This window comes from Sinocyclocheilus anshuiensis, unplaced genomic scaffold (genome assembly GCF_001515605.1).
Source record: "Sinocyclocheilus anshuiensis isolate Anshui unplaced genomic scaffold, SAMN03320099.WGS_v1.1 scaffold1317, whole genome shotgun sequence".
Taxonomy (NCBI): Eukaryota; Metazoa; Chordata; class Actinopteri; order Cypriniformes; family Cyprinidae; genus Sinocyclocheilus; species Sinocyclocheilus anshuiensis.
The window spans coordinates 276,174-291,933 of record NW_015551117.1 but is presented as its reverse complement, the minus strand read 5'-3'; the positions used below and the strand labels follow the sequence as shown (position 1 = coordinate 291,933).

General features: G+C 36.5%; 1 protein-coding gene and 1 long non-coding RNA gene across 3 annotated transcripts; both read left to right on the top strand.

Annotated features, from left to right (window-relative positions):
* Positions 1-1,001: 1,001 nt before the first annotated feature.
* On the top strand, positions 1,002-2,742 carry LOC107663014 (beta-1,3-galactosyltransferase 2). Its single transcript, XM_016453149.1, has 2 exons — positions 1,002-1,077; positions 1,442-2,742. Exons 1-2 carry the CDS (start codon positions 1,052-1,054, stop codon positions 2,496-2,498), a joined length of 1,083 nt encoding a protein of 360 aa, XP_016308635.1. The 5' UTR covers positions 1,002-1,051; the 3' UTR covers positions 2,499-2,742.
* A 6,043-nt stretch (positions 2,743-8,785) lies between these two features.
* LOC107663016 (uncharacterized) lies at positions 8,786-10,178 on the top strand. Of its 2 annotated transcripts, none has more exons than XR_001631275.1 (3): positions 8,786-8,829; positions 8,991-9,106; positions 10,147-10,178. It is a non-coding gene; the product is annotated as an uncharacterized LOC107663016 (long non-coding RNA). The 2 variants fall into 2 exon arrangements; XR_001631274.1 differs by having other exon boundaries at positions 8,787-8,829; positions 9,014-9,106.
* The last annotated feature ends 5,582 nt before the right edge of the window (positions 10,179-15,760 follow it).

Below are 15,760 nucleotides of genomic sequence, written 5' to 3'. Positions count from 1 at the left end.
GACTACTTTTGATTTCCTCACTGTTGACACATTGCGGTTTTTTACATTTCTTTATTTATTTTTGGTCTATTGTGTGACACAAAACTCACAAATGTCATTAAGGTAATGACAATTTACATCCATATATTCAAAACAGTATCATAAAACGGTATCAAAATATGGGGACACTTTTTCCCAGTACTTGAAAGGCTAGAAATGCTTCTACACTTTCCAATGTTCTTTATTTAGCTTTACCTTTACTTTCTTTCTCTCATTTTTCCTTTTAATCTATAATAGGTTGTTTATGTATTTGTTCAAAGATTTTGTGCTTCACTCATGCAGCATGAGCTCTCTTAGACCAGCTTGTTAAGCTACAGTAAAATGATATATGATAAAATATGTAAACACATGAATGAATATATTTTCCAGTACTTGAAAGGCTAGAAATGCTTCTACACTTTCCAATGTTCTTTATTTAGCTTTACCTTTACTTTCTTTCTCTCATTTTTCCTTTTAATCTATAATAGGTTGTTTATGTATTTGTTCAAAGGCCCCCCCCCCCCCACACAGATTAACAGATTTGAGTTTTGTTTACCTTTGATAACCATAGTACAATACCCTGAGATGGTAATGTTTTTATTGTAACCATGGTGTTGTCCTCAGTCGCATATGACAAAAATAATTATGATCAACCCCTGGAGAGAGACACTGTATTTTTAACATGTTCGTACACATACTGTAGCATTACTAGCCAGTACAATTTATTCTACTTTTAAGATCTCTTAGCATGACCTCATTATCTTTAATTATTATACTAATGTGTTGGAAAATCATATGTTAGTTTCTAAGTCAGTGACTGGCTTTGTGTAATTCAGATGATCTTCACTAATGTTTGTGGCATATATCATAGTAGACAATGTTGTTTCCTTCTTATCGCTGATGTGGAAGGGGGTGGAACTAGTTATGCAAAAAAAGAAGGTTTGTCTCACTATGTACTTCACATTCATCGTGCACGGTGCCATGTCATGGTAGTGCTTGATAATGCGTATGAAATTCTACAAACAGAGGAAATATGGTGGAAGACTGTGAAAAACAAAGGTAAAGCACCGATGCTTCTGTTTTAATTTGTATATTAAATTATAAAGAAATAACATATATTTATGTAAGTTACTACCCACATTGTAGGAAATGTACCGTACAGTTAACGATTCAATTTGTGAAATCTTTTTAGAAGTGGCATACAGATTTAGATAAGTTGCAAAACATTAAATATAACTAATAAATCTAACTGAAGATTTTTGATGCTTTTATTAACTGTAGTACCTTATCATATATACCTTGTACAGCATCACTATGTGTATTAATGATAACAAAAGTTTATTTGAAGAAGAATGCATCATTAGATGAATGCATCAATACACAACATGCCAAAAGATAGGTCAAACATTTCTTCTCTTTTTAGTCATGGCCAATCAAGTAGTGGATGCAGATCTCTTCGTTTGTTTTTTATATTCACCATTTTCCTGGTCCTGTTCCTGTGCTACTACATTGTCCCCAATGAGCTGTCAGAATCCTGGGCTGTAGCAGTTGGATTATTTCTTCCAGAGAAATTTACCACTAAAATGGTCAACGATTCTCTGAATACAGTGACAACCGTGACTTCTGTGGAACCGTGGAAGCCTCCGGAGCCATATTGTGTGGCATACCCACACAAGTATAATTTAGTTTTGAATGAGCCAGAGAAGTGCCAGAGGGAAAACCCTTTCGTGGTATTAATGGTACCAGTAGCTCCAAGCAATACAGCTGCTCGGGATGCCATTCGGTCAACTTGGGGATCAGAGAGGTTAGTTGGAGACAAGACCGTGAGCATATTATTTCTGTTGGGTCTCCCCACTTCAGAAGAAAGAGAAACGCTTCAACAATATTTGCTACGGGAAAGTGAGAAGTATCATGACCTTATACAAAGTGATTTCTGGGACAGTTACTTCAATCTCACCATTAAGACAATGGTAATGCTAGAATGGCTGACTGTTTACTGTCCGAATACCTCCTATGCAATGAAAGTTGACTCTGATGTGTTTCTCAATGTCAAAACCTTAGTCAATATGCTTCTGTCTGCACCAAAGCAGAACTATATGACTGGACTTGTGGCTAGGAACGCAGTGGTACTGAGAGATCCTCATTCTAAATGGTATCTTCCAAAAACTGTTTACGAGCCACCTTTTTATCCACCCTACGCTCTGGGCTTGGGATATGTTTTCACCCTAGACCTGCCAGAGAAACTTGTTAAGGCAGCCCAACTTGTCAAACCGGTTTACATAGAGGATGTATTTCTAGGTCAATGTATGACACATTTAGGAATTGCTCTGACCAATCCACCTGATGGAAGCCTATTCAATGTCTTCCCTGTAGAATACAACCGCTGCCGCTATTCAAAACTCATCGCCATAACGACACGAAGCTTGAGAGACCAAGTGGAGTTTTGGAAGGATTTACAGAGACCTGGTCCATATTGCTAACAACAAATAGTTAAATCTGTGTAATGGTCACATGACTTACATGTAACAAAGCTTGCCTGTCTTTTTATACATGGACAACCAAAAACAGGCTATAACAAAACCGGGGTTAATTATGTGTCTTTGGGTTCACACTGCACAATTTCAGCAACAACAATCCACAGTCCTACAATGTGAAACGTGTTTTGACTTAAAATGCATCAGCGATGACCTACAGCCAATGAGAGAGCACGATACAGGTCAAGGGAAAGTTCAGGGGGTGGAGTCAGTCATAGATCTGCAAAAAACATTAGCATCCATGGCTTCTGCAAGCAACCATTCTCTCTTTCATATTCTTTTCTTATTTATTTATTTATTTTTTTTTCATTGCAAATCAGTGTACAGACAACTTGGATCGAAAGCTTTTTTGCAGCCTAAACTAATAAATCCATTCTCGTAAATACTTGAAGACCTAGATAAGGTAAATAAGATTGAAAAATAAAAACAATTTTAAAATGTGAATAAAAACTTGATCTACACTAGCAACAGATTTTAAAGGTGTTTTTCATTATTTCTCTCTCTCTCGCTCTCTTTTTTTGTGCTGCTATATATTTGTTTATGATAACGGATTATATTAGCAGAACTAATGTCAGTTTTGGTAAACGAAATATTTCATTATTTTTTTGCCATAAACACCTTTGGTAACACTTTATTTTATGGTGTCCTGGTTGCAAATGTTACATGTTGCTATAGTAATAACAATAAATGATGCACAATTTCATGAAACTTACTCTAAACCAAACCTTCATTCTAACACTAACCATATAGTAAGTGCATGTAGTTAATTAATATTACTTGGTACTTAAATGTATAATGTATAACTGTAACAAGGAAACTGTAAAATAAATTGTAACCAACTTCTAATGGCTCATAATTTCTGGCACCTTATTTCAATATGAAGGGCCAGGTCAGCTGTTCAGCACTTCCAAAAACGCTATATACTGCAGGGCCCAACAATAAGGACTGCCCGATGGCCCGGGGCCAGCGTGAAAGAGGCTCGGGACAGTTGATGGATTTGTCACAAGTTTATCATTTACACTTTTTTTTAAGCCTTGCCAATTTAAACATTCAAGTGATTTTAAGCACGCACGCACACAGACAGCCACGTCTAAACGCGCAAGCCTCAAATTCCTTTTTCGCAACTTCTTGTGATGTAATGGTCAAATACACATTGCCAGTTTGAATATTCCAGCAATTTTAAAGCATTCAAGTACAAGAAGACGTGAATAACAACTTTTAGTGTGTTCTGCGTGCACAGCACACATATAGAGCTACGTCTCAGGCAACGTGTGAGCACCGAATTGACTTTCTTTCCACTTCTCCTTGCCCTTGATCGAACAAATATATATATATAAAAAAGTGTGTCAAAATACCGTCTTGTTGAGTATGCGCAAAAACAGTTGGTTATGACTTAAGTAAACAAAAGAAATTCGATGTGCATCACTATATTGTATACGTGCATGGTTTCTTACAGAGGCCACGACTAATTTACCAGCTGCTGTCGATGTCCTTAATGTTAATCAAAAAAAAAAAAGAAAGAAAATCACTCACTGATAGATAACATGGGCAAAAAAAAAAACACTATGATAGCAACAACTTTGTTTTTTGTTTGTTTTTTATAGCAGGGCCAGTGAAAATGTTTGCAGGGCAAGTAAAAACTGAACCAGCAGTAGAAAAAATCCTTAGCCTTGAGCCCTGTATTGTATGCAAAGAAGAGGCCATTGCTTAGGCTAAGGCATTTGTTAAACAAAATGTATTGGTTTTGAAAACAAAGTGATGACATTTATAAAGCTTTCAATGACTAAAGTATATTTAAAGTGTTTGTTAATATTTGTGGAAAATAAAAATAAACAGATAGATGCAAAGGATTTTAAGATTTTAAGGTGACTTTTCATTCATGAGTTAAATTTCAATTTAATGCTAATTGTAGACAATTAGTTGTAAACATATTTTCACAGGCTTACTCTGATTATGGGATTGTACAGTTTTATGGTCATTTTAGTTGTGCAGTCTCTTTGGACAATTTTTAATACTTTAATAATTTACCATCTGACCAAAAAATTCAAAGACTCTGTGTACTGTGTACTAGATCAAGAGATGACGTTTATGAGAAAATTATGTTCATGTTTAAATATCAATGTCTCACACACTCTTTCTTGTTTGAAATAGAAAGCACATATTATATTATACAGAACACAACATAAAAATACAAACGAAGGCAGAAAAAAAAGGCTTCTTGTTTAAAAAGTAGTTGTAGAAACAACCTGGATGCATGATCATTCCATTGCAGGGCTAACATACATGCTCACCTATATGGTGCATGTCTTTGGATTGGCAGCGGCTATTTGCACTAAGTGAAAATAGCAAATTTTCTTAGCGATAGATGTTATTTACACTAAGTGCAGATGGCGAGATTCTATTTACACTATGTTAAAATAGCAGGATTTTCTGCTATTTATACTACTTATTGCAAATAGTGGCAATTATCTGCACCTCAGTATTATTGTACATTATAAAACAGTATGCAGCAATAACGTATTGAGTGTAAATTATAATTTTAATTCAAAATATCAATTACGGGGCCAAGCACTCCAGAGGCAAAATGAAAGTGAAAGTGACGTGACATGTGGCCAAGTATGGTGACCCATACTCGGAATTAGTGCTCTGCATTTATCCCATCCAAAGTGCACACACACAGCAGTGAACACACACACACACACACACCATGAACACACACCCGGAGCAGTGGGCAGTCATTTTTTTTGCTGCGGCGCCCGGGGAGCAGTGTGGGGTTCGGTGCCTTGCTCAAGGGCACTTCAGTCCTGGTATTGAAGGTGGGAGAGAGCGCTGTACATTCACTCCCCCCACCTACAATCCCTGCCGGTATGAGACTCGAACCCCGCAACCTTTGGGTTACGAGTCCGACTCTCTAACCATTAGGCCACGACTTCCCATGAGGAGCTAAGCATGGCATGTAGCATCAGACCAAATGCAACAATGAGTAATAAAAGCAATTTTAGGATGATTGTAATTGAAATGGCTGAAAAATCATAAATACAACCTCTAGTAATATGATTAAATGGCTTATCACTTTTGACCAACAAGTGGCGCTGTAATGAAATCCTTTTGGTGTGTTCTGTGTGAGGTGATATTGACACACACAAAGTTTGTTGTCATTATGTCAAAGCTTTGCAGAGATAAAGCCTCAGAGTCATTTTGGCATCATGCCTTAAATTTGTAGTGGCACTGTACGAAAACGGTTTTGTCTATTGACACGAAATCCATAACTTTTTGTCAGCACAGTCTGAAGATGATTTGACTCGATTTTGGTGAAAATTGGACAAACGGTTGAGGAGGAGTTTGAATTTTTTAGAATCGATTTTCAACATGAATCAAAATGGCGGACAGGAAGTTCAGCCAATTATGGCAAAATCAGTATCGATGTTCTCGGCATGATCCAAGGAATCTATCAATATCTGTCTCATTACAATGTAAGCAAAAGTTATTAGCATTTTCAGCAATTTCATTATAACTTTTGGCCATTATAACTTTTAGGTACTACTGCCCCCAAACTTTTTGAGTACCATCAGGGCATGGTGTCGAAGATGCATACCGAGTTTCGTAACGACAAGTCAATGCGTTCATAAAATATTGCATATTATGACAAAATTCAAAATGTCCGACGCCCAAAATGGCTGACATGGGAAAATTGGATATGGTTTGACTCAGCATGCTCCACCGAATCTAAAGAGACCATTTTTGGCCAAACTATTCAGAAGTTATAAGCAAAAAGAGCCATTTTTCATATCTCTTGACCACTAGGTGGCACTTTGCCGAAACACTGCATGTAGCCTCAGGTCATGCTTGTTATAACACACACCAAGTTTGGTCTTGATATGCCAAACCGTTGCGGAGATATAGCCTCACATCCATTTCTGTGTGCTTTTCGTAGAATTCGTTTGCGCGTTATTCGAGAGCGGTTGGACAAATTGACTTGAATTCTATAACTTTCTGCCAGTATGGTCTGAAGATGATCTGAGCCAATTTTGGTGAAAATCTGACAAACCGTCTAGGACGATTAAAGTAGTTCGAAAAAGTAGGTTTTACGAACAATTAAAAATAGCGAAAAAACTAAACCTTACGATTTTAGAATCGACTGGACTCGACATGAGCCAAGGAATCAGAGGAAAAAAGAATTTTCCTTGTGTGTCTTACGGTTCAAAAGTTATTAGCATAAACGTGAGTGAAAATGTTATAAGCAAAAAGAGCCATTTTTCATATCTCTTGACCACTAGGTGGCACTTTGCCGAAACACTGCATGTAGCCTCAGGTCATGCTTGTTATAACACACACCAAGTTTGGTCTTGATATGCCAAACCGTTGCGGAGATATAGCCTCACATCCATTTCTGTGTGCTTTTCGTAGAATTCGTTTGCGCGTTATTCGAGAGCGGTTGGACAAATTGACTTGAATTCTATAACTTTCTGCCAGTATGGTCTGAAGATGATCTGAGCCAATTTTGGTGAAAATCTGACAAACCGTCTAGGACGATTAAAGTAGTTCGAAAAAGTAGGTTTTACGAACAATTAAAAATAGAGAAAAAACTAAACCTTACGATTTTAGAATCGACTGGACTCGACATGAGCCAAGGAATCAGAGGAAAAAAGAATTTCCCTTCTGTGTCTTACGGTTCAAAAGTTATTAGCATAAACGTGAGTGAAAATATGGACAAGTGGTGACGCTAGAGAGTTTGAGTTAGAGACTCCAAATTTGCTGTGGTTAATGTTGAGTCTGTGCTCTATCAGAGCGCCAAATTTCAAAACTTTCCCGCAAGCGATTCTATGGGCTGCCATAGACTTCCAGAGCGGAAGAAGAAGAAAAAGAACGCCAATGGATACAATAGGTGCCATCGCACCTTCGGTGCTTGGCCCCTAATTATTAAATGGATGCCACCTTATTGGGACAATAAAGCCCTCCGTACACCTACCCGATATTTTATTTTCAACATTTTGATTATTTCCTTCATTTTTACTGAAAATAAATGCCTTTCCGATGTGATATGAGATTTGAAAAGTGAGAAAAAAAAGTTAGGTAAAAGGCAGATTCGAACTCGGGTCGATCGCGTCAAAGAGACTACGATACATGCTTTACCATCTACACCACTAGAGCTAATGATTGTTTGCCATCTTTTATAGTGTTGACCAGCCCTATCATAGGATCCCTATAATTCCAATTAATAAATGGATGCCACTTTATTGGGACAATAAAGCCCACCCTAAACCTACCCGATACGTAATTTTCAACTTTTTGATTATTTCCTCCATTTTTATTGAAAATAAATGCCTTTCCGATGTAATATGAGATTTGAAAAGTGAGAAAAAAAAGTTCGGTAAAAGGCAGATTCGAACCCGGGTCGATCGCGTCAAAGAGACTACGATACATGCTTTACCATCTACACCACTAGAGCTAATGATTGTTTTCCATCTTTTATAGTGTTGACCAGCCCTATCACACGTTTGTGGGTGGAACTAGTGTAAATAGTCTCTGCCAACAACGAGCTATTTGCACTTAGTGTAAATAGACACTCAGCTTTGGATTTTGGGGGAAGCCAGTGGGAGAACATGCAAACTCTGCAAAGAAAGGTCCTCTGGTTCAGCCAGGACTCAAAACAGTGACCTTCTTGATGTAAGGCGACAGTGCTACTAGGAGATAGGACTAACTGCAGAACCGCAGAACCATACGGACCCAAGTGCACATGAATGCCTTGTCCAAATACCCACACTTGCGGTCTTGGCCACTTGAGAGCGCGTGCGTGCGACAGGAAGTAAGTGCGCAAGACTGTCCCAGGTCTTAAAAACGACAGAGCACAGTGCCCTTAACGCACACTAAATCCACACTATTGCCTTGTCCAAATACCCACACTTGTGGTCTTTGCACTTGAACACTTGACTACTTCTATGACGTATTTCCTGACCCTTAGCTAAAGTCGTTTAACATCAGCATGTGCGCATCAATTAGCTTTTTGTTAAAGCTAAGTTAGCTTGTCTCTTTGATATATTATCGTGTCTATTATTATTTATAATAACTGCAACTGAGTTGGTGAGCTTAAAGGGTTATGCTAAAGGTTTATGCTGAAAGTTTCAGTTAGTCTTGAAATGTAACGCTTTTTTTTCTCTGTTTTAGGTGTTCATGGAGTTCTAATTAACGTTACAGGATTATGGGCAAGAATCTCAAGCAAAGCGCCATAAGAGAGAGAAAGTTGGGCAGCTGTTGACAGCTTTCACAACAAATCAAGGTTGGTCCATATCCATTATAGATTTGCATTGCATAGTTTTTAACAGCTTAAGTAATGAAAATGTATACAAAAAGTTCACAATATTGGTTGTATAATGCAATCAAAATTGTGCTTGAGTGGTTCTGCTTTCTTGTGATCATTTCTTTAATTTTATTCATCAGTGATTAATTTTACTCCCCAACAGACTAAAGAGCCAACTAATACTAGGTCTCTGGTGCTCAGAGGACTCCCTATCGTCCTTGGCGACAAACCTACAGATTTCTACAAAGTATGCTTTGTAAGTAACCTCTGTTTTCTCTCAGAATATCTAAAAGGACATAAAAACATAATCATTTCACCATTAATTGATAGTTCCTGTGTTTTATAAAACCTCTGAGAATAAAACCTAAACCATTAACTTATTATGATAGCTCTTTTAGCCTCTTTGGGTGATCTGTTTGCTTAAAGGGTTAGTTCATCCAACATTTGCTCACCCTCATGTCGTTACAAACCCTTTGGACTCAAGTTTTTAAGAGTTAATTTTTGAAATACAATTTTAAGCATAGTTCACCCAAAAATGAAATTTTAAAGTAAAATTTAAACTTTAAAGGTTTTAGCTAAACCTGTGGTCCTTGGTGATTGATATAAAACAGTCAATGGAAACGGTCATTTTTGATAGTTAAAAAAAACATGCACAGGCAAAACAAAATTAATACCTGTGGATCCTGACCATACACTGAGGTCTTACATTTTGATGATGACCAATACAACACACAATGCTTGCACTCCAGACATTTGTAAACACGCTCGGGACTATTTGCTGGGGCTGTGGATTAAAGGTGATAATGCTGTAAATAATGTTCAGTTTATTGCACAGACTGATTGTTTTGCTTCATAAGACCTCAATGTATCGTCAGGAGACACGGGTATTAATTTTGTTTTGCCTGTTTTTTGTTGTTGTTTTTGTTTTACTCCAAGTGATGGTAGCCATTGACTTGCATTAAATGAATCACCAAGGACCACAGTTACAGCTAATAAAACTCAGCTACACCTTGGATGTCCTGAGGATGTATAAATTAACAGCAGAGTTTCATTTTTGCGTGAACTGTTTTAACTTAATCATAAGTTTCTGTCCCTACATTAAAAGTCCATGTTACCAAAATGTAAATAATCATTGTAATGGAACATCATAAGTTTCTGTCCCTACATTAAAAGTCCATGTTACCAAAATTTAAATAATCATTGTGAAGACAGAACTCCAGCAGTCGTAACAAATTGCTTAACATTATTGATGGTTATGTAATGAGAAATTTCATGAATGTGCTCTTATGTTGTTAGGACTCTGATGATGATTACTGATGACATTGGAATCCTCCTCGAGCATGAATGTGACGTGCTCTCATCTTCTCTCCATCTCAATCCAGCCTCATTGAAGATCATCATTGAAGGAGAAGTTGTGATGGACAATATTGACGACTTGCCAAAAGCTATGTGCATTCTGTATGGACTTGCATACGCACTGCATCTCAACTACCCTAAATCTATGAAGAACACATTCCAGTTCATCCAACAGGTACTTCTCATGTTGGCCCAATCCAAGGTTGCAAACTCTGAAAAAACAGCTTACAATGTAAGGAAATGCGAGAAGCTTCCATGAGAAGCCACTTGTGCTTTGCTGTATAAGACATTAAAGTGTGTTCTGTCACTGCATATTAGTGCTGTTAGTGCTCAGTTAATGTGTGTTCACACAATTCTTCAGCCAAGTTTAAAGTTTGAGACATACCTCCGTTTTAATGCATGCCCAGTTTTTAATGCATATCCAGGCATTCACAAGGGATATAGCATATATTGTTGAATACTGTGTGTTCATGTTTCTTCTACAAAATAGTTACAATTGTTAGTAAGCTGTTTCAAAGCTTATTTTTACTTGTCTAGTGGCTGAAAAGTTTAATGCATTGTCGTGTTACCATTTCTTTGGTGAAAAATAAAAAAACATTTGTGCATTGAAATCTGTTTTTCTTTTTTTCCAATTTATTTGAAACAATGTTTAATACAATAAATCTCAAAATCTATGTCTAATTACATTGACATTACATAAATATAACATTTATCATTACTTAAAAACATTTGTTAATGTTATTTGTTAATATATATATATATTTTTGTAGTTGTAACTTGCAAGTTATTTTAAGTATACTCCAAATAATAATTGATGTGAACTAATGATTTTGAGTAAAGACTACTAATGTAAACTTGATTTGTCTACTGCATAAACTTAAGGTTCTATGTTCATTCAACTAAAGCTGTTTAGTTTCAATTTGTGTAAAAACTAAAATGGTTTAGTGCAACGGGTTTCTTTGCAAATTTCTAGTAAAGTCAACTAATTCGGCTTAAGAGTGTGGAATCAAATAGAACACAATCAGGGAACAGGAACAACCAAATATGGGCATAAAGAAACAAGAGGCAGGAACACAGGGAAAACAAAACAAAAACCGACCACAAAACTTCTCTGCATGAGCTTGCCTTTCCCATATCCTGCATTGGCATGAATATAAAGGGAAGTCAATAGAATGAAACGTGTAGTGTGACTGGCCCTTTACGTGTACTTATTTAAATAAAGCGAATTTAACACATATACCCTGAACTCTCAGTTTATTAAGTTGCATGCATACTCATATTATGTTGGTTCCAAAACACCTGTGAAGACTTCAATAAAGGCCTGGGTGTGTTACATGAGAACATGTTGGTTTTAAGGTTTGTGAGGTAAAATAAAATTGACATTGAAGTATTTTATAATAGTGCTTTATAATTATTTTATAAATTATATAACTTTATTATACATTATTTTGCATAAACTGTGCCATTACACCCACTGGAGCATCATCAAAAAGGTATGCATGCGCCAAATTCCTCTAAAGCTGAGAAGCCTGTACATGTAGTGAACTAACTCTGGTTCAGAAAGTTGCTATGGCTACTAAAATACTGTACCTTGAATGTCTCAGGTTTTGTTTTTTGTTTTTCAAGCTGAAGATATCCATTTACTTTTCTGTAAACTTACCCAGGCATGTTGCATAACCTGCTTTCTGGAATAACCCCATGGTATCAGATTAGTCCCACCCAGAGGCGGACAGTAACTTAGTACATTTACTTGAGTATTGTACTTAAGTACACTTTTTGAGTATCTGTACTTTACTTGAGTATTATTTTTTCTGGGAACTTATGACTTTAACTTCACTACATTTGAAAGACAAATATTGTACTTTTCACTCCACTACATTTCTATCAAGGTCCTCGAAGTAGAAAGTCATTACTATGTGGCAGCTTTGAAAGTCAGTGGGTGATTTTTTTCTTCTCTAAAACGTGACTTTCTTTTTTTCAGACAGTTTATCAGTAATCACTCTTGTAGGGCTATATGAAGTGATTTCCCAGCATTTTTTGAAATCTGACCAGTTGCAAATGCAACAATTCAATAATAAGAAGTTAATATTGTGGTATACATTACACACAATATTGTCTGATTTTGCTAAATTGTGTAGGTGAAAATATTACCTATAAAGCCACAGAAGAACTGTTGTGCCTCTCCTAATAAAACACAATAGGTGTTGGACTGTAGCAGCACTGCACAGACCGTTCTGTGTGTGACATCAAAGAAGTACTACGTACAACAATAAAACAGTGCATTGACATAATAAAGGAAATTTACTTTTGGTACTTAAGTACTTTTAAAAGCAAGTACTTCTTTTGTACTGTCTTTACAACTTTTACTTGTAATGGAGTAATATTTGACCAGCAGTATCTGTACTTTCACTCAAGTAATGGAGTTGAGTACTTTGTCCGCCTCTGGTCCCACCTGTCCATTATTTCCCCCTCATTTTCTTGTGTATACACTTCCTTATTTGCATCAGTTCTTGATTTGTTCTCATCCATGTCTTCAACCAACTGTGACAAGTTTTTTGCCCATGCTTCTATGAGCTTTTCAGGAATGACAATTTTTTTTTTCAGGATGACAAATGCAAATAGACAATGTAAGGTACACATTGACTAAATTGTAGCTGTTTGGCTCGCACTTAAAAAAAAATACTTGTTTAAGCTTTTATGTTGATACAGTGTACACACTTTCAAAAAAATAGGTACTGTGGCTGTCACTGGGGAGATACCCTTTCAAAATGTACACTTTTGTACTTTATTTACCTCCAATTGGTAATTATTAATACCTAAAGTGTACATATTAGTACCTAAATGCTACATATTAGCACCTTTTGAAAGGGTACTGACCCAGTGACTGATTTTGCACCATTTTGATTTGTTCATTGCATCTGTCATGTGGCGAATGCATTGCAATGCATTATAATGATTTCCTAACTTGTAATATGATCAGATATTGCATATGTGCACATTCACAAGAGACACAGATTAGTTCATTTTGTCAAACGAGAGAGTCAGTAAAATTATCCATTCTTTTTATCTTAGAGTCCTTCTTTGTCTTCAATTTTTTTGTGGCAGTTGGCACACAAAGTAAAGTGAATTAACAATCTGGTAGCCTAAGTGTGGATCAGGATTTCTTTATTTGTCTGTTGAATTGTGAGCTAAATTATGTCCTCTTATCTAACTGTTGCTTTAGTTTTATATATATATATATATATATATATATATAAACATTCATCATCTGAATTTCTTTTCAAAAAGTTTAGAAATTAATTCCTTTAATTATAAATATTTGAGTCAGATCATCATCGCATCATCTTTTTTCCAAAATTCATATTTCCCTGTATTATGTTTCCCTCTTCTGTGTAATGTACTATTAAGAGCTATATGTCGGAACCTAGGTCTGTAGATTATGGTTTTCTTTCTCTTCCTGCTATTTTATGTTTTGGTGAATTGGTGGCGAATTTCTATGAATGCATATAATCTTATTTATATGTTTTCGTACGTTGTTATTATTATTTTTTTTACGCTGCACTATTGGTTAGATTTAAGAGTGTGTTAGTAGTGGACTTTCATGCTTATGTCTTCGTTTTGGTTTTTGTTTTTAAACACACATTTCTGTTTTACAGAATCACAGGACTCATACGAACAAACTCAAACAAAATCGTCATAAAATAATTTTCTCATGAGATTTCTCATGATTAGGTTGAAATGTTATTACACTATCTACCCTCTATTCCTCCTCACGTTTTGCCATCTGCTCCTCGTTCATTGTTTAATTTATACAGAGTGTCTATTTACACTAAGTGCAAATAGCCCGCCTTGTTGGCAGAGGCTATTTACACTAACTCCGCCCACCAACGTGTGATGCGGCTAGTCAACATTACAAAAGACAGTATCAGCTCCAGAAACCGCTAGCTATCAGCTCCAGTGGTGCAGATGGTAGAATGTGTGTCGTAGGCCTACTCATTTTGACCCGGTTTCAAATCCGCCTTTTGGCGAACTTTTTTTTCTCCCTTTTCGAATTTCAAATCACATCAGAAAAGCATTTATTTTCAATGAAAATGAAAATAATCAAAAAGTTGAAAATAAAGTATCAGGTAGGGTTAGGGTAGGTGTAGAGAGGGTTTTATTGTCCCAATAAGGTGGCATCCATTTAATAATTTTAATTAAATTTAAACCTTACACTCAATAAGTTATTATTGCATACTGTTTTATATTGTACTACAATACTGAGGTGCAGATAATTGCCACTATTTGCAATAAGTAGTATAAATAGCAGAAAATCCTGCTATTTTAACATAGTGTAAATAGCATCTATTGCTAAGAAAATATGCTATTTTCACTTAGTGAACTGAAGCCACCAAAGTACCATATCTGTGATGCCTAAGACAGAGAAGGTGGCCAGGAGAATCTGGTTCGCTTTTTTCAGAGTTTCAGCAACGGTCAGCAAGGTGGTCTCCGTGGAGTGTCTGCTTTTGAAGCTGGATGTCTGCTTTTGAAGCTTGACTGCTTGTTGTTAAGTAGGTAATTCTGTAAAAGAAAAGCAAACAGCTAATTGAACACAACTCTATCAAGCATTTTAGACAGAAAAGGCAGAAGAGAGACTGATCTATAATTTACAACTGCTGTGGGGTTACGTGTTGGCTTTTTGAGGAGTGGGGTTACCCGAACCTGCTTAAATACGGTGGGAAATTTTCCAGTAGCAATGGATATGTTGATGATGTAAGTGAGAGTGGGTAGCAATGTTTGTGAGGTCTCTTGTAGTAGATGGAAGGGGACATGGTCTGATGAACAGGTTGAGGGACAGCTGGTACAGAGAACTTTGGAGACCTCATTCTCTGTAAAGGCGAGGATGGAAGAGAATAAATGAATGTGTGGGTGGAGGTCAGCTGTGGGTACAGAACAGGTTGCTGATGGTTGCTTCCTTGTCAGTGAAGTAGCTGGAGAAGTCATCAGCATTCAGAGAAGATGTGGGAGGAGGTGGAAGGGGGTATAAATAGAGGAGAATGAATAGTCTCTAGGTGTCTGATGTGTTGCTGATTTTGTTTTGGTAGTAGGCTAGCTTGGCAGGAAGGATGTTAATGTGTAGCACAGAGGGACTATTCACATCTGGTCACTTCATGCATTTTCTCTAATCAGATAGCTATCTGATCGAGAAAAGACTAGGTGTTAATGCCCTCTGAAATGCTTTCGAAATGGATTTAAATGTGATCACTCAAACCACTTCAGGAGGTGGTCTGAGACGCATTCCAAACGAAACTGGATAAGTGTAAATGGTGGTTGTTGTACTTCTCAGAAATATACTTAAAATGACATGTAAGTATACTTGACTCATACTTAGAAAAAGTCTAAACATATTTGAGCTATACTTGTGCTCCTAGAATCCGTGTTTTCATTGTCATACGGTAGAGGGCGCTAGTACACATCTTAATAATAATTAAATAATTAATAAAATAATTACATCTTCTGTACAGAATTTCCAAAAAACACAAGTGAAGAAGAAACTGATACAACAGATGCTTCC